This window comes from Chiloscyllium plagiosum, unplaced genomic scaffold, assembly GCF_037043375.1.
Source record: "Chiloscyllium plagiosum isolate Xiang-an unplaced genomic scaffold, Cpla_swu_hap1 HiC_scaffold_1, whole genome shotgun sequence".
Classification (NCBI taxonomy): domain Eukaryota; kingdom Metazoa; phylum Chordata; class Chondrichthyes; order Orectolobiformes; family Hemiscylliidae; genus Chiloscyllium; species Chiloscyllium plagiosum.
Genome location: NW_028270139.1, coordinates 123,181,691 through 123,206,678, shown reverse-complemented (window position 1 = coordinate 123,206,678; position 24,988 = coordinate 123,181,691). Strand labels below are relative to the sequence as shown.

Below are 24,988 nucleotides of genomic sequence, written 5' to 3'. Positions count from 1 at the left end.
TATCTAAATTAAAATCCATCTGCCACTTTTTAGCCCATTGTCCCAGCTGATCAAGATCCCATTGCAATCTGAGGTAGCCTTCTTCATTGTCCACTACACTTCCAATTTTGGTGTAATCTGCAAACTTACTAACTATACTTCATATATTCATATCCAACTCCATTTCTATAAATGATGAAAAGTAGTGGAACCAGCACTGATCCTTGTGGCACTCCACTGGTCACAGGCATCCAGTTTGAAAAACAACTCTCCACCACCACCCTCTGTCTTCTACCTTTGAGCCAGTTCTCCCTATATTCCATGAGATCTAATCTTTCTAACCAGTCTCCCATAGGGAACCTTATTGAACACCTTACTGAAGTCCATATAGATCATGTGTACCTCGTTACCCTCATCAATCCTATTTGTCACTTTTTGAAATAACTCAATAAAGTTCATGAGACAAGATTTCCCACGCACAAAGCCATGTTGACTATTCCTAATCAATCTTTGCCTTCCAAGTATATGTACATCCTGTCCCACAGGATTCCCTCCAACAACTTGCCCACCACTGATGTCGGGCTCACTGATCTAGAGGTCCCTGGCTTGTCTTTACCACCTTTCTTAAATAGCCGATACTATGTTAGCCAACCTCCAGTCTACTTGCACGTCACCTGTGAGTATCGATGATCTTTTGTGGAATATACTTACTTCCACTGTCTAATCTCTGTATGATATGTGTATATAAGTGATTAATCCAAACACACTTTTATTTGAAAATAGATATGTAATATAAACCGAGACAATCAGGGACGGTATTGTTGCCGTGTGTTCAATGACAAGGCGGAACAATGGAGTATGGAAGCAGATGTATTTGTAGGTAAGGAGTTACACTTTGGAGATTCATCAATACTAAATTGAAAGTTAATATTGTGTGAGATATCAGTGTGAAAAAAAACCCAGAAATTGCTGGAAAACCTCAGCAGGTCTGGCAGCACTTATGGAGAGAAATTAAGAGTTAGAGTTTTGAGTCTGGTGACCCTTCTTCAGAACTGAGCTGAGCCTCAATATGAGCTCATTACACACTGCAATGTGATGTTTTATCTACTTTTCTTCAAACTACTATTTTGGAATACTGAAAATGAGAGAGATTATTATCTCATTGCATTCTTCAGATAAAAATGCATTCGCTTTTATGGCAAGAAAGCGATGAGTATAGTGATTTATTTTCACTGACTGAGGATTCTAGAAATAGAGGCATAATCTGAGAATCAGGGCCACAACATTCAAGAGAGAAATTAGGAAGCATTTCTGAATGGCCTTTAGGAGAGTGATATGCTCTTCTTGTCGATGTGGGAGTTTAGGGAGAATTTACGTGTTACTGAGGATTATGTCTGCAATAAATGCCATTGGTTTCGAATCCTATCAGATCGAATGGATCGATTGGAGAGACAGTTAGAGGCAATGAGGAATTGACAAGAGCAAGGGAATGTGATGGATGGCAGTTATAGGAAGGGAGAAAAGTTGCAGATACAATCACATAGATGAGTTAACTCCAGAAAAGATAAGAGAGGGAGGCAGGTAGTGTAGGAGTCTTTTGTGGCTATCCCCATTTCAAACAAGTATACTGTTTTTGAAAATATAGGTGGTGATGGATTCTCAGGGGACTGTAGCACGAACAGCCAAGTTTCTAGCTCTAATGCAATGAGGGGTATGTGGGGTTCCAAGAGATCAAAATTGTGTTAGGGGACTCTCTATTTCCAAGCACAGAAAAATGTTTCTGTGGCCAGCAGGTAAAAATCAGAATGGTGTGTTGCCTCCCTAGTGCCAGGATCAAGGATGTCTCAGAGAGGATGCAGAATGTTCTTAAGGGGATTGTGACCAGCTGGAGGTCATTGTAGACATTGGAGCTAATGACATAGGAAGGGAAAAGGGTGAGATTCTGAAGGGAGAATAAAGAATCAGGCAGGAATTTAAAAAGGAGATCTGAGAGAGTAGTAATATCTGGATTAGTCTGGCCGTGTGAGCTAGTGAGGGTAAGAATAGGAGGATAGAACAGATGCATGCATGGCTGAGGAGCTGATGTATAGGAGAATGATCCACATTTTTGGGTCGTTGGAATCTCTTCTGGGGTAGAAGTGACCTGTACAAGAAGGATAGATTGCACCTGAATTGGAAGGGGGCTAATATACTGGAAGGGTGATTTGCTAGAGCTGCTCAGGAGGATTTAACTAGCAGCTTAATGTTCCAGGATACAAATGCAACAGCAAGGACAGAAAGGGAGGCAAGAGAGGAGGGGGAATGGTGTTTTAGATAAGGGATAGCATTACAGCTGTACTGAGGGAGGATATTCCTAGGAATGCATCCAGATTTTATTATAGACCCTCTAATAGTCAGAGGGAAATTGAGAAACAAATTTTTAAGGAGAGCTCCATTATCTGTAAGAATAATATGGTGGTTATGGTAGGGTATTTTAACTTTGCATAGACTGGGACTGCCAGAGTGTTAAGGGTTTAGATGGAGAGAAATTTGTTAAATGTGTACAGGAAAATTTTCTGATTCAGTATGTGGATGTACCTACTAGAGAAGGTGCAAAACTTGACCTACTCTTGGGAAATAAGGCAGGGCAGGTGACTGAGGTGTCAGTGGGGGAGCACTTTGGGGCCAGTGACCATAATTCTATTAGTTTTAAAATAGTGATGGAAAAGGATAGACCAGATCTAAAAGTTGAAGTTCTAAATTGGAGAAAGGCCAATTTTGACAAGAACTGGTATTAGGCAAGAACTTTCAAAAGCTGATTGGAGGCAGATGTTCGCAGGTAAGGGGACGGCTGGAAAATGGGAAGCCTTCAGAAATGAGATAACAAGAATCCAGAGAAAGTATATTCCTTTCACCCTGACAGGAAAGGCTGGAAAAGCACAGCAGGTCAGGCAGCATCCGAGGAGCAGGAAAATTGACAATTCTGGCAGGAATCCTTCATCGCAGGAAATAGGAGAGATACCAAACGAGTATTTTGCATCAGTGTTTACTGTGGAAAAGGACATGGAAGGTTTGGAATGTAGGGAAATAGTTGGTGACATCTTGAAAAAATGTCCATATTACACAGGAGGAAGTGCTGGATGCCTTGAAATGCATAAAAGTGAATAAATCCCTTGGACCTGAACAGGTATATCCTAGAACTATGTGGGAAACTTGGCCTCTTGCTGAGATGTTTGTGTCACTGATAGTCACATGTGAGGTGCTGGAAGGCTGGAGGTTGGGAAACGTGGTACTACTGTTGAAGAAGGGTGGTAAGGACAAGCCAGGGAACTATAGACCAGTGAGCCTGACCTCGGTGGTAGGCAATGTGTTGGGGGGAATCCTGAGGAACAGGATGTACATGTATTTTAAAGGCAAGGATTAATTAGTGATAGTCAACAGGGCATTGTGTGTGGGAAATCATGTCTCATAAACTTGACTGAATTTTTTGAAGAAGTAACAAAGAAGATTGAGGGCAGAGCGGTGGACATGATCTATATGGACTTCAGTAAGGCGTTCGACAAGATTCCCCATGGGAGACAGGTTAGCAAGGTTACATCTCATAGAATACAGGGGGAACTAGCCATTTGGGTACAGAATTGCTTCAAAGGTAGAAGACAGAGGATGGTGGTGGAGGGTTGTTTTTCAAACTGGAGGCCTGTGACTAATGGAGTACCTTAAGGATCAGTGCTGGGTCCACTACTTTTCGTCATTTATATAAATGGAGTTGGATATGAACATAGGAAGTATAGTTGGTAAGTTTGTAGATGACACCAAAATTGAGGGTGTAGTGGACAATGAAGAAGGTTTCCTCAGATTACAACAGGATCTTGATCAATTGGACCAATGGGTTGGGAAGTGGCAGATGGAGTTTAATTTAGATAAATGCAAGGTGCTGCATTTTGGGAAAGCAAATCTTAGCAGGACTTATACACTTAATGGTAAAGTCCTAGGCAGTGTAGCTCAACCAAGAGACCTTGGAGTGCAGGTTCATAGCTCCTTGAAAGTGGAGTCGCAGGTAGATAGGATAATGAAGAAGTCGTTTGGTATGCTTTCCTTTATTGGTCAGAGTATTGAGTACAGGAGTTGGGAGGTCATGTTGCGGCTGTACAGGACATTGGTTAGACCACTGTTGGAATATTGCATGCAATTCTGGTCTCCTTCCTATCGGAAAGATGTTGTGAAACTTGAAAGGGTTCAGAAAAGATTTACAAGGATGTTGCCAGGGTTGGAGGATTTAAGCTATAGGGAGAGGTTGAATAGGCTGGGGCTGTTTTCCTGGAGCATTGAAGGCTGAGGAGTGACCTCATAGAGGTTTATAAAATCATGAGGGACTTGGATAGGATAAATAGACAAAGCTTCTTTCCCCTGGGGTGGGGGAGTCCAGAACTAGAGGACATAGGTTTAGGGTGAGAGTGGAAAGATGTAAAAGGCACCCAAGGGGCAACCTTTTCATGCAGACGGTTGTATGTGTATGGAATGAGCTGCCAGAGGAAGTGTTGAGGCTAGTACAATTACAGCATTGAAAAAGCATCTGGGTGCGTATCTGAATAGGAAAGATTTGGAGGGATATGAGCCAAGTGCTGGCAGGTGGGACTAGATTGTGTTGGGACATCTGGTCAGCATGAACGAGTTGGACTGAATGGTCTGTTTCTGTGCTGTATATCTTTATGACTCTATACTTATTTGAAGCTCCCTTTCACAAATGGCAGTGGATACAGATTCATTGTTAATTTTAAAACTGACACAGACACATTTTTGTTAAACAAAGGGAAGTAACAAAGGGGTCTGGATCAAAGGCAGGTATTTAGAGTTAGGCCACAGATCAGCCAAGGTCTCCTTGAATGGTGGAATAGGCTCAAGGGGCTGAATGGCCTACTCCTGTTCTGACGTTTAAATGGATCGCTTGCCCTGTTAGTTGATCCCTTGACTAGAAACTATACTTCTAAAATCATGTACTGTTGCTGCCTGCTGTTTGAAATAACAGAGCTGAAGTTATGTGTCTGTTGTAGTGAAATTCCAATCTAATTCTGATGCATTAGCTGTAAACTCAATAGATAGGCCGGGTTCTCACCTTGGGCACAATGTTGCTAGAGGAGATGTTCGTGGCATTTGCCCCCAGCTGGAATATTTGTTCAAATGTCCTAGCAGCTAATGAAGAAATTGTACTGTGAGTGGTGGTAGCATTTAGATCAACAATTGGAAGATTCCACCCCATGTTTTAGGTCAGTGATCTGTCATCAAGGCTTGTCAACACTCATCAGTTTTGATGAAAGGTCATCAACCAGAAATGTTCTTTTCTCCACAGATGCTGCTTGACCTACTGAGAGTCTTTAGCGCTTTCTATTTTTATTTAACATTTCATATGCTAACTGTGTCAGAATTGGATTCCAGTTCTGATGAAGGTTTCCAGCTGAAGGTCAAACCATCTATCTCCTTCCTTAAAAATACAGAAAAATTATTCTGTTTTTATGGTTGTATTTCAGATTTCCAGCACTTGATACTCTCTCTTTTAAAAGCAGCAAAAATAAAGTTTTGGAGGTGGGACAAATTAGACAGTTTGCATAAACTCTGGAGTATCGAGTGAATAATGTTTAGTGACTAATAGCTAACTGCTTTCAGTCTGATTCTTGGGGAAGTAATGGTTCATGACAAGGAGGTTCACTTTGGTTTTGAACTATTGTTATTTTTTCCTTTTCTCACTGATCATTTTAACCTCTAGGTGTGACAAAGCATCTGTTAGATCTGAAAAGGACTGAAAAAAAATGAAATATTATTGTGCAAAGTAGGAGATCTCGGTGTCCAGGTACACAGATCCTTGAAAGTTGCCACCCAGGTTGACAGGGTTGTTAAGAAGGCATACAGTGTTTTAGCTTTTATTAATAGAGGGATCGAGTTCCGGAACCATGAGGTTATGCTACAGCTGTACAAAACTCTGGTGCGGCTGCACTTGGAGTATTGTGTACAGTTCTGGTCACCGCATTATAAGAAGGATGTGGAAGCTTTGGAAAGGATGCAGAGGAGATTTACTAGGATGTTGCCTGGTATGGAGGGAAGGTCTTACAAGGAAAGGCTGAGGGACTTGAGGCTGTTTTCGTTAGAGAGAAGAAGGTTGAGAGGTGACTTAGTAGAGACATATAAGATAATAAGAGGGTTAGATAGGGTGGACAGGGAGAGCCTTTTTCCAAGTATGGTGACGGCGAGCACGAGGGGGCATAGCTTTAAATTGAGGGGTGATAGATATAGGAGAAATGTCAGAGGTAATTTCTTTACTCAGAGAGTAGTAAGGGTATGGAATGCTTTTCCTGCAATGGTAGTAGATTCGCCAAGTACATTTAAGTACACTTAAGTTGTCATTGGACAAGCATTTGGACGTACATGGAATAGTGTAGGTTAGATGGGCTTCAGATTGGTATGATAGGTCGGCGCAACATCTAGGGCCGAAGGGCCTGTACTGCGCTGTAATGTTCTATGTTCTATGAGTTCACAGTGTAGGGAGTAACACATTTGTATGGATAGAAGATGGGTTGATAATACATGGACAGGATGTATAACTGGGTCTTTTCCTGATTGGTAGCATGTGATGAGTGGAGTCCTGCTGGGATCTGTGTTGGGGCCTCTGCTTTTTACAATTTATGTCAATGACCTAGATGAGGACAGTGAAGGCAATGTAGCTAAATTCTTGATATCACAGAAGATTTATGATGCAGAAGGACACTGTGCCTGTCCCAGTTCATTAAATTAGCTTCATTATCTAATACCAATCTCCTAGGTTTTTTTCACCTAACCTTGCCCGTCCTGAATGCCTCAATTGAGTCTGCTTCCACCACACTTCTAGACAGAGCATTTATACTTTAATTAGTTGTTGAATGAAGAAGCTTTTCCTCACATTTCCTCCTTCATTTGCAGATTGATTTAAGTCTATACCCTCTTGTTCTTGTTTCTTTTTATGTGTGGAAATAGTTTCTCCCTGTCTACTCCATCTAACCTGGTCATGATTTTGAAAACCTCAATCTGATCTCCTCATTGTCTTTTTCTATCCAAGGAGAACAGTCCCAACTTCAATTTTTTCTCACAACCGATGTTCCTCCTCCCTGGATCTAATAAACCGATACTGCACTGATCTCAATGTGTTCACATCCTTCTGTTCATGTGGCATCCAGACACCAAGAGAAGTAGAATTGTCTGTTGTGAAGAAGTCAGAAGGTCGCAGATGGATATAGATACATTTAGTGAGTGGAAAAAGTCTGGCAGGTGAAGTATAATGTGGGAAAATGTGACGTTCTTCATTTTGGCAGGCAACTAAAATAACCATTTATTACTTGAACAGAGAATACCTGTATAATTCTAAGATGCAGAGAGATCTAAGTGTTCAAGTAGAAAGCATTAGTATGCAGGTACAGCAAGTAATTAAGAAGGCTGGCTAATGGCATTCTATCATTTGTTATAAGAGGAATTTAACATAAAAGTAGGGATTTTGTGCTTCAGAATGTTAACTGAGACCACATCTTGAATACTGTGTGCAGTTTTGGTGTCCTCATTTAAGGAAGGATATAAAACCATTGGAGGTGTTTTAGAAGAGATTTGTTAGATTGATACCTGGAATGAGCTTATTGTTTTTGGTAGGACAGGTTGGACGGTGGGCTTGTTTCCTGTGAAGTTTAAGAGTGACGAGTGATTTGAAATAAAAACAGAGGAATGCAAGAGAATGTCTGGCGGCACCTGTGGAGAGAGAACCAGAGGTAATAGAGAAACTGGATGTAGTTTTGCTCGCTGAGCTGGAAGATTCATTTCCAGACGTTTCATCATCCTACTATAGGTAACATCTTCAGTGGGCCTCTGGGTGAAGCACTGTTGATAATCCCTGCTGGTTTCTTTGGGTTGGTGATGTCATTTCCTGTGGTTACATCATTTCCTATGGTGATGTCATTTCCTGTTCTTTTTCTCAGGGGGTGGTAGATGCGGTCACACTCGATGTGCTTGTTGATAGAGTTCCGGTACTCTATCAAAGTAGCCGGAACTCTATCAACAAGTACATCGAGTTAGACTGCATCTACATCCCCTAAGAAAAAGAACATGAAATGACATCACCACAGGAAATGACATCACCAACCCAACAAAACCCAAACCTCTAAATAGAAAGCAGGAATTTATCAACAGTGCTTTGCCTGGAGGCCCACTGAAGATGTTACCTAGTCAGGGTGAAAAAACGTCGGGAAATGAACCTTCCAGCTCAGCGAGAAAATCTACATCCAGAACCTCAAACTGAGCAACAAATCTTCTCAAAACTCACTAATATAGAAACATCAAAATCAGGAGTAGGCCATTCAGCCCTTCGAGCCAACTCCACCATTCAATGTGATCATGGTGATCTACTATCTCAATGCCATATTCCTGCTTTCTCACAAAACTCCTTGATAGCTGGGATACCTTGATACGTGGGCGGAATGGTGGCACAGTGGTTAGCACTGCTGCCTCATAGCGCCAGAGACCCGGGTTCAATTGCTGCCTCAGGCAACTGTCTGTGTGGAATTTGCACGTTCTCCCCGTGTCTGCGTGGGTTTCCTCTGGGTGCGCCAGTTGCCTCCCACAATCCAAAAATGTGCAGGTTAGGTGAATTGGCCGCGCTAAATTGCCCATAGTGTTAGGTGAAGGGGTAAATGTAGGGGAATGGGTCTGGGTGGGTTGCTCTTCGGAGGGTCGGTGTAGACTTGTTGGGCCGAAGGGCCTGTTTCCACACTGTAAGTAATCTATCTACCTTTGACATTTAAAAATATATCTATATTTTTCTTGAATATATTCAGTAACTTGACTTTCATAGCCTTCTGTAATGAAGAATTCTACAGGTTGACTGCTCTGAGTGAGGAATTATTTCCTCATTTCAGTCCTAATTGATCTACCCCATATCCTGAGACTCTGCTCCCTGGTTCTAAACTCCCAAACCAGGAAAGACATCCTCCCTGCATCTAGTCTGTCCAGCCCTGTTAGAATGTTGTATATTTCAATCAGGTCCTCTTTCATCCTTTTAAACTTGAGTAAATACAGATGGAGGCAGCATCCGACGAGCAGCAAAATCGACGTTTCGGGCAAAAGCCCTTCATCAGGAATAAAGCAAGGGCTTTTGCCCGAAATGTCGATTTTGCTGCTCGTCGGATGCTGCCTGAATTGCTGTGCTCTTCCAGCACCACTGATCTGATTTCCAGCATCTGCAGTCATTGTTTTTACCTCCTAAATACAGATGGAGTTGAACCAATCTCTCCTCACAGTACAGTCCTGCCATCCCAGTATCAGCTGAATGAACATCCAATGCATTCTTTCTATGGCAAGTATATCCTTTCTTATGTAAGGAGACCATAACTGCATGCGGTCTTCCAGATATGGTCTCACCTGTCTAACTGCAGCAAGACAGTCCTACTTCTGAACTGCTATCCTCTTGCAAGAAAGGCCAGTATATCATTTGCGTCCTCACTGCTTGCCTCTTCTGCCTGTCTACTTTCTTTGACTGATGTATAAGGACACTGAAGATGTTACCTAGTAGGGTGACAAAACGTCTGGAAATGAACCTTCCAGCTCAGCGAGAAAATCTACATACAGAACCTCAAACTGAGCAATTAAGTTATCTTATAGTTTACCCTCATTAAAATCTGAAATAATGCTTGTGTGAATAGTGCAGCCAAGGAGATGTTGGCCTAGTGATATTATTGCTAGACTGCTAATCCAAAGATCTTGGTAATGTTTTGGAGACTTGGGTTTCGTTGGGTTGCTGATGTCATTTCCTGTGGTGACATCATTTCTGATGGCGATGTCATTTCCTGTTCTTTTTCTTAGGAGGTGTATATGCAGTCTAACTCGATGTGCTTGTTGATAGTGTTCCAGTTACTTTGATAGAGTACCGGAACTCTATCAACAAACACGTCGCGTATGACCACATCTACCACCCCCTGAGAAAAAGACCAGGAAATGACATCCACGCTTCCTAATAAATAGCCATTTAAATAAAAGTCTTCCTTTCTGTTCTTCACAATGAAGAACATCCAAACTATGTCATTTCAGCACACTAAAGGTGAGTTGTATTGGACTTGAATTATTAACTCTGTTTCTCTCTCCACAGAAGCTGCCAGATCTGCTGAGTTTCTCCAGCGTTTTCTGTGTTTCCTATTTTAAATTTCCAATATCTGCTGTAGATTTTTGCTTTTATTATGAGGGGTGGTATGATGTGAATATCTAAGATCCTGAACAATCTTGACACAATGGGTGAGTCCAGAACTGGGCAGGCCTGTTCAAAAATTACAGGTCACCTTCTTATGAAGGAACTAAGGAGAAATGGGAATAAGGAATTTAAAACACAAGACAAAACACAGACAGATCAGCCATGATCTTATTGAATGTTGGAACAGCCTGGCAGGTCCAAATAGTCTATTTTCTACTCTTATTTCAAGGATTATATTTTTTGCTTTTATTGAATATGTTCTTTGTTGAATCTCTTTCAGATGAGACCAAATATCCTAGAGAAACAGGCAAGTGCCTTTTTCATGGTGTGTTTATGTCCTTACAGAAATAAACTTTAATATGCACATTGGCAGATGTTGTGTGGATTAGATCCACAGATTACCTCAATGATGGTACTTTTATCCTTGACAAACAATTGAGAGAATGAGTTCTCTTAGTTTTACCCTCATTAAAATCTGAAATAATGCTTGTGTGAATAGTGCAGCCAAGGAGATGATAGCCTAGTGATATTATTGCTAGACTGCTAATCCAAAGATCCTGGTAATGTTTTGGAGACTTGGGTTCAAACCTTGCCATGGCAAATGGTGGCCTTTGAATTCAATTAAAAAGAACTTTTCCTCTTCAACTTATTCATCACTGCTGATGAAGGGCTTTTGCCTGAAACGCCGATTTCTTTTCCTGCTCCTCAGATGCTGCCTGACCTGCTGTGCTTTTCCAGCACCACTCTGATCTTGACTTTAATCTCCAGCATCTGCAGTACTCACTTCTGCCTCTTCAATTTCTAACTAGTCTTGTTTATAAAAAAAATCCATGCTAGTATTTTCTAAAGTAGCTAGAATCTAAAGAATGAGCTGGTAGCCGTTCAGTCAACGTGTAGATTATACTGAGGCCTGAGTATGATTGTTGAACATTGATAATCAGTCATTATAGAAAAGAAGATCTTGAACTTCTATTAAATGTTCAGAAATATTAACTTTCTCTTACTACTCTCAGGTAATCCAGTTGAAGTTGGACCACTAGATTTAGGATTTAACCAAAGACATTATGGTGAGTGAAGTTACATTCTCTTGTTCTCTCCGTGTGGATGTACTATAAATGTGGTCAATCATTTAGTATAGTGCTTAATTTTTCCTAAAGTGCATTTTTGGTAAAGTTAGTTAAACAATACAACCAACTTTATTAATCAAGTGCTTAATGAATAGCATTTATTCATTCTTTATGGTCTGCCAAGGCAGGTATTTGACTTGTTGTCTGCTGATGTTCCATGCTCATCTATTTTCTTGGGGGTTTTCCTCATCAGTGCCATTGCCATTGCCATTGCCTTCCACTCTCTGGGGCTGTGAGGAAACAAGTTGTAAACCTACCTTAGCTGGGGAAAAAAAACAGAGCTCATGCCAGTTCTGTTATTTTGAACTACCTGCGAACCATTTAACCACAGAGAACTGCAGATACATTCTGGTTAAACCAAGGCCATTCGTTTTGGTACAGTCAAAGAGTTGCCTGAAACTTCTAATAACACACTCCAAAGCAGACCTTGTAAATGGAACAAGAGGAAAATGTTTGCTCACCCACCAACACAGTGTGTTATACTAATCCCCCAGACAAGGAGTTGACTTCTACAATGTATATTTTCAAATTTCCCAGAGGCTAGAAAGAGATTTTATAGTACAATTCTGCAGGGGGAATTGGGTGAATGCTTGTGGGGGAAGTTTGCATTAGAGTAGTTGATTATTTTTAGGGTCATTTTTCTTGGGGTAGAGAAGATTGAGAGGAGATTTGATAGAAGTATTCAAAGTCGTCAAGGTGTTCCCATTGGTGGAAGGATCAAAAAATGAAAAAACCACATTTAAGACAAATCGCGAAAGAAGCAGTGGAAAGCTGTGGAGAATCGTTTTCAAGTAGGCAATGATTAAGAGTTGGGATATGCTTCCTGAGGCCATTGTGGAAGCAGGTTCAATTAAGGCATTCAAAAGGGAACTGGATTATTATCTGTAAAAGAAAGACTTACATAGCTACAAGGAAAAGGCCAAGGCGAGACACTAAGTAAATTGTAACCTCCAGAGAGTCAGCACAGATATATGGATCAAGTGCCTTTCTTCCATGGCACAGCCCAATTAGGTCTTGAGATTAAAAAAAAATAGATTACACTTCCAAACAAATCTGTAACTGCTGCATAAATAGGGAAAGACTAGAGGAAGCTACAGTGCACACAAAGATTTGTGGGTTCTCGTGTAAGAATAACAAAAAATCTAACATCCAAGTTCAATGGGTAATAGAGAAATCAAATGGAAAGTTGGCCTTTAATTCAAAGGGAATGGAGAATAAAAATGTGAAGTCTGACTGAAACTGTACAGGGTACACTCACAGGAGAAAGTGAGGACTGCAGATGCTGGAGATCAGAGTCAAGGTTAGAGTGGTGCTGGAAAAGCACAGCAGGTTGGGCAGCATCCGAGGAGCAGGAAAATCGATGTTTCGGGCAAATGCCCTTCATCAGGAATGAGGCAGGGAGCCTCCAGGGTGGAGAGATAAATGGGAGGGGGTTGGGGCTGGGGAGAAGGTAGCTAAGAGTACAATAGGTGGATGGAGGTGGGGATAAAGGTGATGGTTGGAGAGGAAGGTGGAGCGGATAGGTGGGAAGGAAGATTGGCAGGTAGGTCAGGTCATTAGGACAGTGCTGAGCTGGCAGTTTGGAAATGGGGTAAAGTGGGGGAAGGGGAAATGAGGAAACTGGTGAAATCCACACTGATGCCCTGGGGTTGAAGTGTTCTGAGATGGAAGATGAGGCGTTCTTCCTCGAGGTGTCGGGTGGTGAGGGAACGGCGGTGGAGGAGGCCCAGGACCTCCATGTCCTTGGCAGAGTGGGAGGGGAAGTTGAAATGTTGGGCCACGGGACGGTGGGGTTGATTGGTGCGGGTGTCCCGGAGATGTTCCCTAAAGCGCTCTGCTAGGAGGTGTCCAGTCTCCCCAGTGTAGAGGAGACCGCATCGGGAGCAACAGATACAACAAATGACATTGGTGGATGTGCAGGTGAAACTTTGATGGATGTGGAAGGCTCCTTTGGGGCCTTGGATGGAGGTGAGGGAGGAGGTATGGGCACAGGTTTTGCAATTCCTGCGGTGGCAAGGGAAGATGTCAGGAGGGGAGGGTGGGGTGTAGGGGGGGTGTGGACATGACCAGGTAGTCACAGACGGAACAGTCTTTGCGGAAAGCGGATAGGGGTGGGGAGGGAAATATATCCCTGGTGGTGGGGTCCGTTTGGAGGTGGTAGAAATGTCAGCGGATGATGCAGTTTATGTGGAGGTTGGTAGGGTGGAAGGTGAGGACCAGGGGTTTCTGTCCTTGTTGGGTTGGAGGGGTGGGGTTTGAGGACCGTGGTATGGGATGTGGATGAGATGCATTGGAGGGCATCTTCAACCACGTGGGAAAGGAAGTTAAAGAAGGAGGCCATCTGGTATGTCCTGTGGTGGAACTGGTCCTCCTGGGAGCCTATACAGCGGAGGCGGAGGAATTGTGAATGCGGGATGCCATTTTTGCAGGAGGTAGGATGGGAAGAGGTATAATTCAGGTAGCTGTGGGAGTCGGTGGGTTTGTAAAAAATGTCACTGTTAAGTCAGTTGTCGTTGATGGAGATGAAAAGGCCCATGAAGGGAAGGGAAGGGAGGTGTCAGAGATGGTCCAGGTGAATTTAAGGTCAGATTGGAATATGTTGGTGAAGTTGATGAACTGCTCAACCTCCTTTTGGGAGCATGAGGTGGCACCAATGCAGTCATCAATGTAGCGGAGGAAGAGATGGGGACTGGTGCCGATGTAATTACGGAAGATGGACTGTTCTACGTGGCCAACAAACAGGCAGGCATAGCTGGGGCCCATACGGGTTCCCGTGGCTACCTCTTTCATCTGGAGGAAGTGGGAGGATTTGAAGGAGAAATTGTTAAGGGTGAGGACCAGTTCAGCCAAACGAATGAGAGTATCGGTGGAAGGGTACTGGTGGGGACATCGGGCAAGGAAGAAATGGATGGCTTGGAGGCCGTGGTCATGGCGGATGGAGGTAGAACATAGAACATAGAAGAATACAGCGCAGTACAGGGCCTTCGGCCCTCGATGTTGCGCCGATCCAAGCCCACCTAACCTACACTAGCCCACTATCCTCCATATGCCTACCCAATGCCCGCTTAAATGCCCATAATGAGGGAGAGTCCACCACTGCTACTGGCAGGGCATTCCACAAACTCACGACTCGCTGAGTAAAGAACCTACCCCTAACATCTGTCCTATACCTACCCCCCCCTTAATCTAAAGCTATGCCCCCTTGTAATAGCTGACTCTATACGTGGAAAAAGATTCTCACTGTCGACCCTATCTAAACCCCTAATCATCTTGTACACCTCTATCAAGTCACCCCTAAACCTTCTTTTCTCCAATGAAAACAACCCCAAGTGCCTTAGCCTTTCCTCATAGGATCTTTCTACCATACCAGGCAACATCCTGGTAAACCACCTCTGCACCCGTTCCAGTGCCTCCACATCCTTCCTATAGTATGGCGACCAAAACTGCACACAATATTCCAGATGCGGCCGCACCAGAGTCTTATACAACTGCAACATGACCTCAGTACTCCGGAACTCAATTCCTCTACCAATAAAAGCCAGTACGCCATATGCCTTCTTCACCGCACTATTTACCTGGGTGGCAACTTTCAAAGATCTGTGTACATGGACACCAAGATCCCTCTGCTCATCCACACTACCAAGTATCCGACCATTAGCCCAGTACCCCATCTTTTTGTTACTCTTACCAAAGTGAATCACCTCACACTTAGCTACATTGAACTCCATTTGCCACCTTTCTGCCCAGTTCTGCAGCTTATCTATATCCCGCTGTAACCTGCCACGTCCTTCCTCACTGTCTACAACTCCTCCGACTTTCGTATCATCTGCAAACTTGCTCACCCAACCTTCTAACCCCTCCTCCAGGTCATTTATAAAAATGACAAACAGCAATGGTCCCAAAACAGATCCTTGCGGAACACCGCTAGTGACGGCACTCCAAGATGAACCTTTGCCATCAACTACTACCCTCTGTCTTCTTCCGGCCAGCCAACTCCTAATCCAAACCTCCAACTCACCCTCAATGCCATACCTCCGTATTTTTTGCAATAGTCTACCATGGGGAACCTTATCAAGCGCCTTACTAAAATCCATATACACCACATCTACCGCTTTCCCCTCGTTCACCTCCTTAGTCACCTTCTCAAAGAATTCAATAAGGTTTGTGAGGCACGACCTACCCTTCACAAAACCATGCTGACTATCCTTGATCACATTATTCCTATCCAGATGTTCATAAATCCTATCCCTTACAATTCTCTCTAAGACTTTGCCCACAACAGAAGTGAGACTCACCGGCCTATAGGTGTAGAGGGATTGGATGTCCATGGTGAAGATAAGGCGTTGGAGGCCGGGGAAACAGAAGTCTTGGAGGAGGTGGAGAACGTGGGTGGTGTCTCGAACATAGGTTGGCCGGGGTGGTCAGGCTTGTGGATCTTGGGAAGGAGGTAGAATCGGGCGGTGTGGGATCCCCGAACTATGAGGTTGGAAGCTGTGGGTGGGAGATCCCCTGAGGTGATGAGGTTGTGTATGGTCTGGGAGATGATGGTTTGGTGATGAGGGTTGAGGTCATGGTTGAGGGGGCGGTAGGAGGAGGTGTCTTCGAGTTGGCGTCTGGCTTCAGCGGTGTAGAAGTTGGTATGCCAAACTGCCACTGCACCCCCTTTATCTGCTGGTTTCATGGTGAGGTTGGGATTGGAGCAGAGGGAGTGGAGGGCAGCGCGTTGTGAGGGTGAGAGGTTGGAGTGGGGGAGAGGGGTAGACAGGTTGAGGCAGTTGATGTCTCGGCGGCAGTTGGAAATGAAGAGATCGAGGTATCCAGGTGGATGGAGTGTATTTTGAAGCAGGTGAAGGGCTCCTCGGAAGGTGGGCGGTAGTCGTGATTGAAAAAGTACACTCAGTACTGCAATACTGTGAACTGTGGTCCCCTTATGTAGGAAAAATATAATGGAATTGATTGATCCTGGGTTTGGAAGGATTTTCTGATGAAGAAATATTGTATAGATTGTGTTTATACTTATTGGAATTTAGGAGAACGAGAGGTGACTTGAGTAAAACATGTAAGCTTCTTAGAAGGCCTGACAGAGTAGATTCAGAGAGATTGTTTCTTCTTGTGACAAAAACCAAACTTGTGAGAGAAACTCAGCAGGTCTAATAGCATCTGTGGGAAGAGAGCAGAGTTAATATTTCGAATCAGGTGACTCTTCATCAGAACCGTGAGTAGCTAGGAAAAAGTGGTATTTATACTGATGTTGAAGTGAGGGATGGGAATGATAGGGAGAAGAAGAGAGGTGAGCAGAAGGTGGAGACGGAGCCCTGAGAAAGAGAGAGAGAGAGAGAGAGAGTTATGAACAGGAGGCAATGGATCGCAGGCCAGGACAGAAGAAAAACGGAATAAGTGATAATAAGAGCTAAGAGTGAGAAAATGGGTTAGCATTGCCGAATGCACCCCATGTAATGTGACAATGCGCCTCGGAGTACATGGGAATGGGTTACTGTGCTAAAAGCAACACATGTCACAACAGTCTTACTCCACATTGAGTTCAATAAAACTTTAGAGCCTGGTTCCATCCCTTAAAGTTTTTACCCACCGCACATCAGGTCCTGTTATGAATTGAGCAGACTCACTGGGCTGAATGGCCTACTACTGCTCCAATATTTCATGGTTCTAATAAGATCAGAATAAATGAAACGTCAGAGAAGAGATACTGGGTGGAACTTAACCAGACATGTGGGAGCAGTAAACAGCTGGGCATGTGGGAAATTGACAGTTTTGGGGAGGTGAAATTTTGCTGTCCTGAGGTCAGGTTGTGGTCCTGAAATGTGGTCCAGAGTTGAGAGTGTGATGCTGGAAAAGCACAGCAGATCAGGCAGCATCAGAGGAGCAGAAGAATCGATGTTTCGGTTCCTGCTTCTCAGATGCTGCCTGACCTGCTGTGCTTTACCAGCACAGTACTCCCGACTCTGATCTCCAGCATCTGCAGTCCTCACGTTCTCCTACCTGAAATGTGGCCCAGTTGTGTGTCAGCGGCAGAGCAGTTGTCAGGCTGTCTGATGGTTGGAGCCTACATTTCATGCATTTGCATACCATAAATGCCCATTAAGTGGTGAGGGAGTGAGGATGTTTCCGGAAAGTGATTGATAAAGAAGCATGCAAGCTGTAGTGCAATACTTTAATTGGCTTGAAGGAATAATATCTGGCTTCCAGTCTTCCTTATTGCGGATAAAAGCAAATTACTGCGGATGCTGGAATCTGAAGCCAAAAGAGAAAATGCTGGAAAATCTTAGCAGGTCTGGCAGCATCTGGAAAGAGAGAAAGGAGCTGACTCAAAACGTCAGCTCTTTTCTCTCCTTACAGATGCTGCCAGACCTGCTGAGATTTTCCAGCATTTTCTCTTTTGGTTCCTTCCTGTGGATACTGGATGTTGCGAGATGGGGGTCTTTTATAATCCATGCTAGCCCTATAATTTTATCCACTGTATATCACATTGATGTGGTCTATGTATCAGCTCAATTCCTGTATGTGAATGGAAGTGGCTCACATTCCTGATGTTGAACGAAATACACTCTTTTCATTAAATTCTATCTATTGTAAATTTCACGGCTGTGCATTTCACCCAGCTAATTTTAAAAAGTACTTTTGTACATCAATTTAGGATAATTCACCAAAAGATCAATTGGGTAGTTCAGGAGAAACATTTTCGACAGCGAGTTGTTATGATCTGGATCGCACAGTCTGAAAAGATGGGGGGTGAGATTCAGAATTTTCGAAAAGATAATTGGGCACACACATGAAGAGAAGAGATTCGGGGGATACTCTTAAAAAAAACATCAGCTCAAGGAAGATCTCCAAATGACAGGCCTCTGCTGTATCATTCTATAATGCTTAATTTAGGATTTTTTTTGTGTTTGAGTAAAGTAATTATTATTCTTTTTTAAAAATCTTTGTAGCAACAGACAAGGTGGCTCTTCTGATTGGCAACATGTCCTATCTCAACCACCCCAAATTAAAGGCACCAATGATGGATGTATATGAACTGACCAATTTGTTGAGACAGCTGGATTTTAAAGTGGTATCTCTGTTAGACCTCACTGAATCAGAGATGCGTAATGCAGTCTATGAATTCTTACTCTTGCTGGACAAGGGAGTATATGGTACGTCTGTTTTTTCATGCATTGCAGTGTGCTCTGACAGTTAATGTATAGCATCTTCTAGACAGAAAGAACATGTTTATATTGCATCGTGATCAATTATTTTATGTTCTGGGCTTTACAGTGATCAGGTTCAAAGAGTTATTCATTTTTAAAAAAATAAAATGACTCTATTTGGTCTTAGTTTGAATAATTAATGTATTAGAAATGCACACAATATGATCCCATCGCCCATTCTCGGGTTTCCCATACTCCACGAATCAGCTTGAGCCTCCAGCCTCCATCCAGCCCTCACGATGGCAGGTTTCCCAGTTCTGATTCCGCCTCTCAGAAACATGCCATTATTATGGAGAGAAAATGGTTTTTTGACCTACCCAAATCAAGACATATTCTCTGAAATGATATCCAGTTGGTCCCACATTCTACTGAAAATGTGTTGCTGGAAAAGCGTGGCAGGTCAGGCAGCATCCAAGGAACAGGAGAATCGACGTTTCGGGCATAAGCCCTTCTTCAGGAATCCTGAAGAAGGGCTTATGCCCGAAACGTTGATTCTCCTGTTCCCTGGATGCTGCCTGACCTGCTGCGCTTTTCCAGCAACACATTTTCAGCTCTGATCTCCAGCATCTGCAGACCTCACTTTCTCCCCACATTCTACTGCCAAATCTCCTTCTTCATAAGTCTATTTCCATCCAGTCAATTTCCTTTTGAAGTCATTAATCATCTGTTCCCACCATGTTTAATGCTTAAAGGAATTCTTTCCCCCATCCCCCCTGTATTTCTTTCCAAAATCTTCTGTCTATGTTTGCCCTGGTCCTCGTACCATTAGCTAATAGGGTAGTTTTTCTACGTCCACCTTGTCAAAAGATGTCAAGACTTCGTGCACCTCAACAAGATCTGCCCTCGATCTTCTTTCCTCCAAGGGGAGCAACCATGACTTCTCTCCCCCACCCCATCCCCTCACCAGGACTTTCTGAATAATGAGCTTCCCAACCACTTATTTTTGGGGTGTCCTTTCCAAAGGACCTTAGCTGGAAATTGCTGCCAGTTGTATCATCCTTCTGCCCACCAGCCAGGTTGTTTGCTCAGCTGGACGGTGGTCAGGAAACTAAACTACAAAATGCTAATGAGATTCCATCAATCTTAACACATTCTTTGCCGCTTTGCCCACCAGTGCCCACATCCCTGTTCATACTGGGCCCAGTGTTCCCTATAAGCTGTACGGTTGCCCAGCTGCTCAGAGGCTTCATGCTTGCTGATTGGCATGCTGGTGCACTGACTTCTGATCCTGGAAGCTTCTGCCACAGACAGACCTCGGAGGTTTGTGGACTGAGAAAATTACAGAGTACATAGGATGAAGCCTTACTAAGGACACTCATCCAAAATGTGCACTAGACCAAATATCACTGGTATGCTATTTAGTGATACCATTCTGCAGAATGGATTGGAGGAAGAAAATAGGAATGAAGATTGAAGGAAAAACTTTAATAGTTGAAGCTCACTCTATTCTATAGAGTATATTGAAAAGAATAAAGTTAGTTGTCTGATTTTTAACATAAAATTGCTTCAAATGTTTTGCCCAATTAAATTCATTTTCAAAGATCTGTATAAGCATGGTTCAAAATGACCTTTATAATTATTGTAAATAGTGGGAAGTTGAAAGTACAATGAAAGATAATACATTATGTCTATCTTGAGGAAGAGTTGAACTTAGGACAAGCCAAAGATTGGTATATATTCTGCAGCAGAAGTTATTCTGGTCTCAGCGTGATCTCTTTGAAGTGGGCCTATGCACAAACACACTATAAATTGTGATTGCAAGCAAGATAGCTGAACGCATGAACATCAAAGTCTGAGGCTGCAAATATCCACCTTCGCATCTTGTGGCTGTTGCTAAAATGTTTTCTTTTTTGCAAGTAAAAACCTGTCTATATTTGACAGGTTGCTTCTTTGTTATACTTTTAAACCGGCAGACAGCAGCATGGAAAGTACTGTATTTAACATACCTTAAGTAGCAAAATCGTCCTGTATTTAACCCTTGCAATGATATAAAGGATCCAATAGTTTTCTGTACTAGATTCGCTTTCCCAAATTGCCTAACCTTGATTTTATAAGCTGGATAATGTAACTCAGATCAAGTATTGAAGCAGTCTTAGTTCTTGTCTTTCTTAGAGGAAATCCACGTAGACACAGGAAGACTGTATAAACTTCCACAGACAGCCGCCTAAGACTGGAATTGTACCCAGGTTCCTGGCGCTGTGAGGCAGCAGTACTAACCACTGAGCCACCGTGCCACCCCCAAAGCCACTATGCCACCCCCAATGTCCATTGTTGTATTATTGCACAGATTTCAGAAAGAAACTGTGCCTTATAAGGTGGTTAGCTTGCAACATAGTATGTAATAGTCCTGTATAATAAGTCTCCATTTAATTCTCTTTACAGATACTCAATTTGTTGGTCAGCAACAGTCAGTCAGTCAACTAGTCATAACATAACAACAACATTGATAGTCCAGTAACCTAGACAATATTCAAGTCTGGGATGTCATGTTCGTGTACATGGCTGATTATTAATAAACTTCCAGATCTCTGTCTCAGTAAGACCCCAAGTTGTTGTGGTAGATATTACACAGGCTAAACTAGAGGAACTTGTTTCACATCAGTCAGGACCTCTTGGTGAATGACATTTCGATCTTCATAAAAGTAGCTTGTGTGTTATTTTAATAATTTATGTTGAAATACCTAATCAGAACACTTGGTTGAATGAATATCAGCAGGTATATTTACAGGTGGGGAACCTATGTTAATATCCTGAAGTTTAGTGTAAGATCTTATTTACATTTCCAAAATGTTAGCAACCTAGATTTTTCAATCTTGGTTATTTAATGTAATGATGACCCAGTTAACTTAATGGTTCCTCAACAACTTACTTAAAATGGGAATTTCTATATGTTATAGCACTGATAAATCAAAAGAAACTTAGAGCACATACTATTACCTCCAACTTCTAGCCACCTGAAGCAATTTATCATGAACTGAAGGATTGCTGAACATTATTGTTTGAAAGGCATGTGTGAAAACTTCTTGATATTGATTCACAGGCATCCCAAGATTTTATTGACAAAAGGTCCAAAGTGTAAAACTCAATTTCAACAAGCTAATAAATCACATCAATTAGTTTTTGTCCTTTAAATCAAGATAATTATAGGCACACTTCTAATGCTGTGGTGCCTCTAATCTTGACCTTGGTATTTCTGTTGAAGGCGTTTTTAAACTTTTCACATTGCCACATTCCAACCTGAGCAGGTGCGAGGCTAAACCATTAGGTTATAAATAGCAATGAATGACTCTGCAAGCAAACTATAAAAGCATTTTGTTCCTGCATATTGATTGACTGTCAAGAAGGTGAAAATTAGGCTTACATACAGGGCACTTTGATTTCTGCAACAGCTTCAAGTCACTTGTCAGCAGTGAACATGATTCACTTGCATATCAAGTAACAGACTTACATGTTACGTATTCCCAAGGTTCAATTGACGTGTGAAGCAACTGGAGTCTCAATTTGTTTCATTAACTAATGCAGCCCCCTACCAGCCAATGTATTTTTCTGTGACATTGTCTCTCTCCATTTCTCCACATCTCTACCTCACTATCCTCCTTTAATATGTTCTTTAAAAAGAACCTCCAGCTTTGGCCATGGCTTTCGTCAATTGACCAAATATCTCTTTGTGTGGCTTGATGACATTGCTTTGTAAAGTTCCTGAGAAGCACCTTAGGACTTTACATTAAAGGTGCTATCTAAGCAAAGTTTGTTATAGTGTTGGTAGAGGTAAGGTATGGAGCTCTTCTGGCAATTCACAGATCTCATGACGTTTTTAATGAAAGCCAATTAAATACAGGTTAAAGGTTTGACACACAAAGATCCCTAAAACGTAAACAGAATAAATACCTAAATCGCTTGATTTAGTGATATCTATTGTGAACAACCTATTGACCTGCATACTCAATGAACTCCCTTGCTTTTAGTCAAACAGTGCCTTCGGATCTTTCACACCATACTGAATGGCAGATGGGGGAGACTGCTCATGTAACAGAGCGTCCTTCTCCAATAATTGCAGTGAAGTGTCAGGATGGATAACATGCTCACAGTCTCTGGGATGGGGACTTCACCTCACAGCAAGATGTTAACACTGAGCCAAGGCAAATATTGATTGTAATGAGATTGGCCAGGTGGACCTTTTCAAATATGAGTTATCTGATTGGGCCTGTTATTCTGGACCAATCAGGGAGCCCTGGCTGACAGATAAGAACAGGAGTGTCAGACATCCTGTTTGCTCTGAGAGCTGACTCTGAGGAAGCTAGACCAGTGTCAAGCACTCTCCATACTTAAATAAATGGTGACTTGGTGACAGGATACTGGGTATATGGAGTTGTTTCAGTGAGAACATTGGAAATCTAAAATAAAAATAGGAACTGGTGGAAATGTTTGGAAGATCTTCCACATCTGCCAAAGATTTAATGTTTTTGGTCAATGGCATTTAGAACATAGAACATTGAATGTTACAGCACAGGACAGGCCCTTCGGCTCTCAATGTTGTACCAACCTGTGAAATTAATCTGATGCCCATCTAACCTACACCATTCCATTATTATCCATATGTATGTCTGACACCCTTCTAAATGCCCTTAATGTTGGCGATTCTAGTTGAAACTTTATTGGTGGAACAGCACAGCAGGTCAGGCAGCATCCAGGGAACAGGAGATTCGACGTTTCGGGCACAGGCCCTTCTTCAGGAATGAGCAGAGAGTGTTCAGCAGGAGAAGATAAAAGGTAGGGAGGAGGGACTTGGAGGAGGGGCGTTGGAAATGTGATAGGTGGAAAGAGGTCAAGGTGAGGGTGATAGGTCGGAGTAGGATGGAGGCGGAGAGGTCAAGAAGAAGACTGCAGGTCAGGAAGGCGGTGCCGGGCTGGAGGGATTCGGCTGAGACAAGGTGGGGGGAGGGGGGATGAAGAAACTGGTGAAGTCCAAGTTCATCCCCTGTGGTTGGAGGGTTCCCAGTTGGAAGATAAGACGCTCCTCCTCCGACCGTCGCGTTGTTGTGGTTTGGCGGTGGATGAGTCCAATGACCTGCATATCCTCGGTAGAGTGGGAGGGGGAGTTGAAATGCTGTGCTACAGGGTGGTTGGGTTGGTTCGTCCGGGTGGCCCAGAGGTGCTCTCTGAATCGCTCCGCAAGTAGGCGGCCTGTCTCCCCAATATAGAGGAGGCCACACCGGCTGCAGCGGATGCAGTAGATGATGTGGGTGGAGGTGCAGGTGAATCTGTGGCGGATATGGAAGTTTCCTTTGGGGCCTTGGAGAGACGTGAGGGGGGAGGTGTGGGCGCAAGTGTTGCACCTCCTGCGGTTGCAAGGGAAGGTGCCAGGAGTGGAAACCTCCACTCCTGGCACCTTCCCTTGCAACCGCAGGAGGTGCAACACTTGCGCCCACACCTCCCCCCTCGCTTCTCTCCAAGGCCCCAAAGGAAACTTCCATATCCGCCACAGATTCACCTGCACCTCCACCCACATCATCTACTGCATCCGCTGCAGCCGGTGTGGCCTCTATATTGGGGAGACAGGCCGCCTACTTGCGGAGCGATTCAGAGAGCACCTCTGGGCCACCCGGACGAACCAACCCAACCACCCTGTAGCACAGCATTTCAACTCCCCCTCCCACTCCACCGAGGATATGCAGGTCATTGGACTCATCCACCGCCAAACCACAACAACGCGACGGTCGGAGGAGGAGCGTCTTATCTTCCGACTGGGAACCCTCCAACCACAGGGGATGAACTTGGACTTCACCAGTTTCTTCATCCCCCCTCCCCCCACCTTGTCTCAGCCGAATCCCTCCAGCCCGGCACCGCCTTCCTGACCTGCAGTCTTCTTCTTGACCTCTCCGCCTCCATCCTACTCCGACCTATCACCCTCACCTTGACCTCTTTCCACCTATCACATTTCCAACGCCCCTCCTCCAAGTCCCTCCTCCCTACCTTTTATCTTCTCCTGCTGAACACTCTCTGCTCATTCCTGAAGAAGGGCCTGTGCCCGAAACGTCGAATCTCCTGTTCCCTGGATGCTGCCTGACCTGCTGTGCTGTTCCAGCAATAAAGTTTCAACTTTGATCTCCAGCATCTGCAGACCTCACTTTCTCCTGTTGGCGATTCTACTACTGTTGCAGGCAGGCAGTTCCACCCCCTACTACTGAGTAAAGAAACTACCCCTGATATCTGTCCTAAATCTATCACCCCTCAATTTAAAGCTATGTCCCTTCATGTTAGCCCTCACCATCCAAAGGAATTGGCTCTCACTGTCCACCCAATCTAACCCTCTCCTTATCTTATATGTCTCAATTATTTCACCTCTCAACCTTCTTCTCTCCAACGAAAACAGCCTCAGTTCCATCAGCCTTTCCTGCTTCTATACCAGGCAACATCCTAGTAAATCTCCTCTGAACCATTTCCAA

At 43.4% G+C, this 24,988-nt stretch overlaps 1 protein-coding gene across 6 annotated transcripts in view; it reads left to right on the top strand.

Moving 5' to 3' along the window:
• Positions 1 to 24,988, top strand: part of malt1 (MALT paracaspase 1) — a 140,062-nt gene that overhangs the window by 87,887 nt on the left and 27,187 nt on the right. For 4 of the 6 annotated variants that reach the window (XM_043679132.2, XM_087990363.1, XM_087990355.1 and 1 more), the window contains 5 exons: positions 763 to 859; positions 9,236 to 9,319; positions 10,488 to 10,514; positions 11,221 to 11,274; positions 18,285 to 18,488. In XM_043679132.2, coding sequence (XP_043535067.1) covers positions 763 to 859; positions 9,236 to 9,319; positions 10,488 to 10,514; positions 11,221 to 11,274; positions 18,285 to 18,488 — 466 coding nt within the window. The remainder of the gene's footprint in view (positions 1 to 762; positions 860 to 9,235; positions 9,320 to 10,487; positions 10,515 to 11,220; positions 11,275 to 18,284; positions 18,489 to 24,988) is intronic. The other 2 variants (XM_087990381.1, XM_043678865.2) reach the window with 1 other exon arrangement.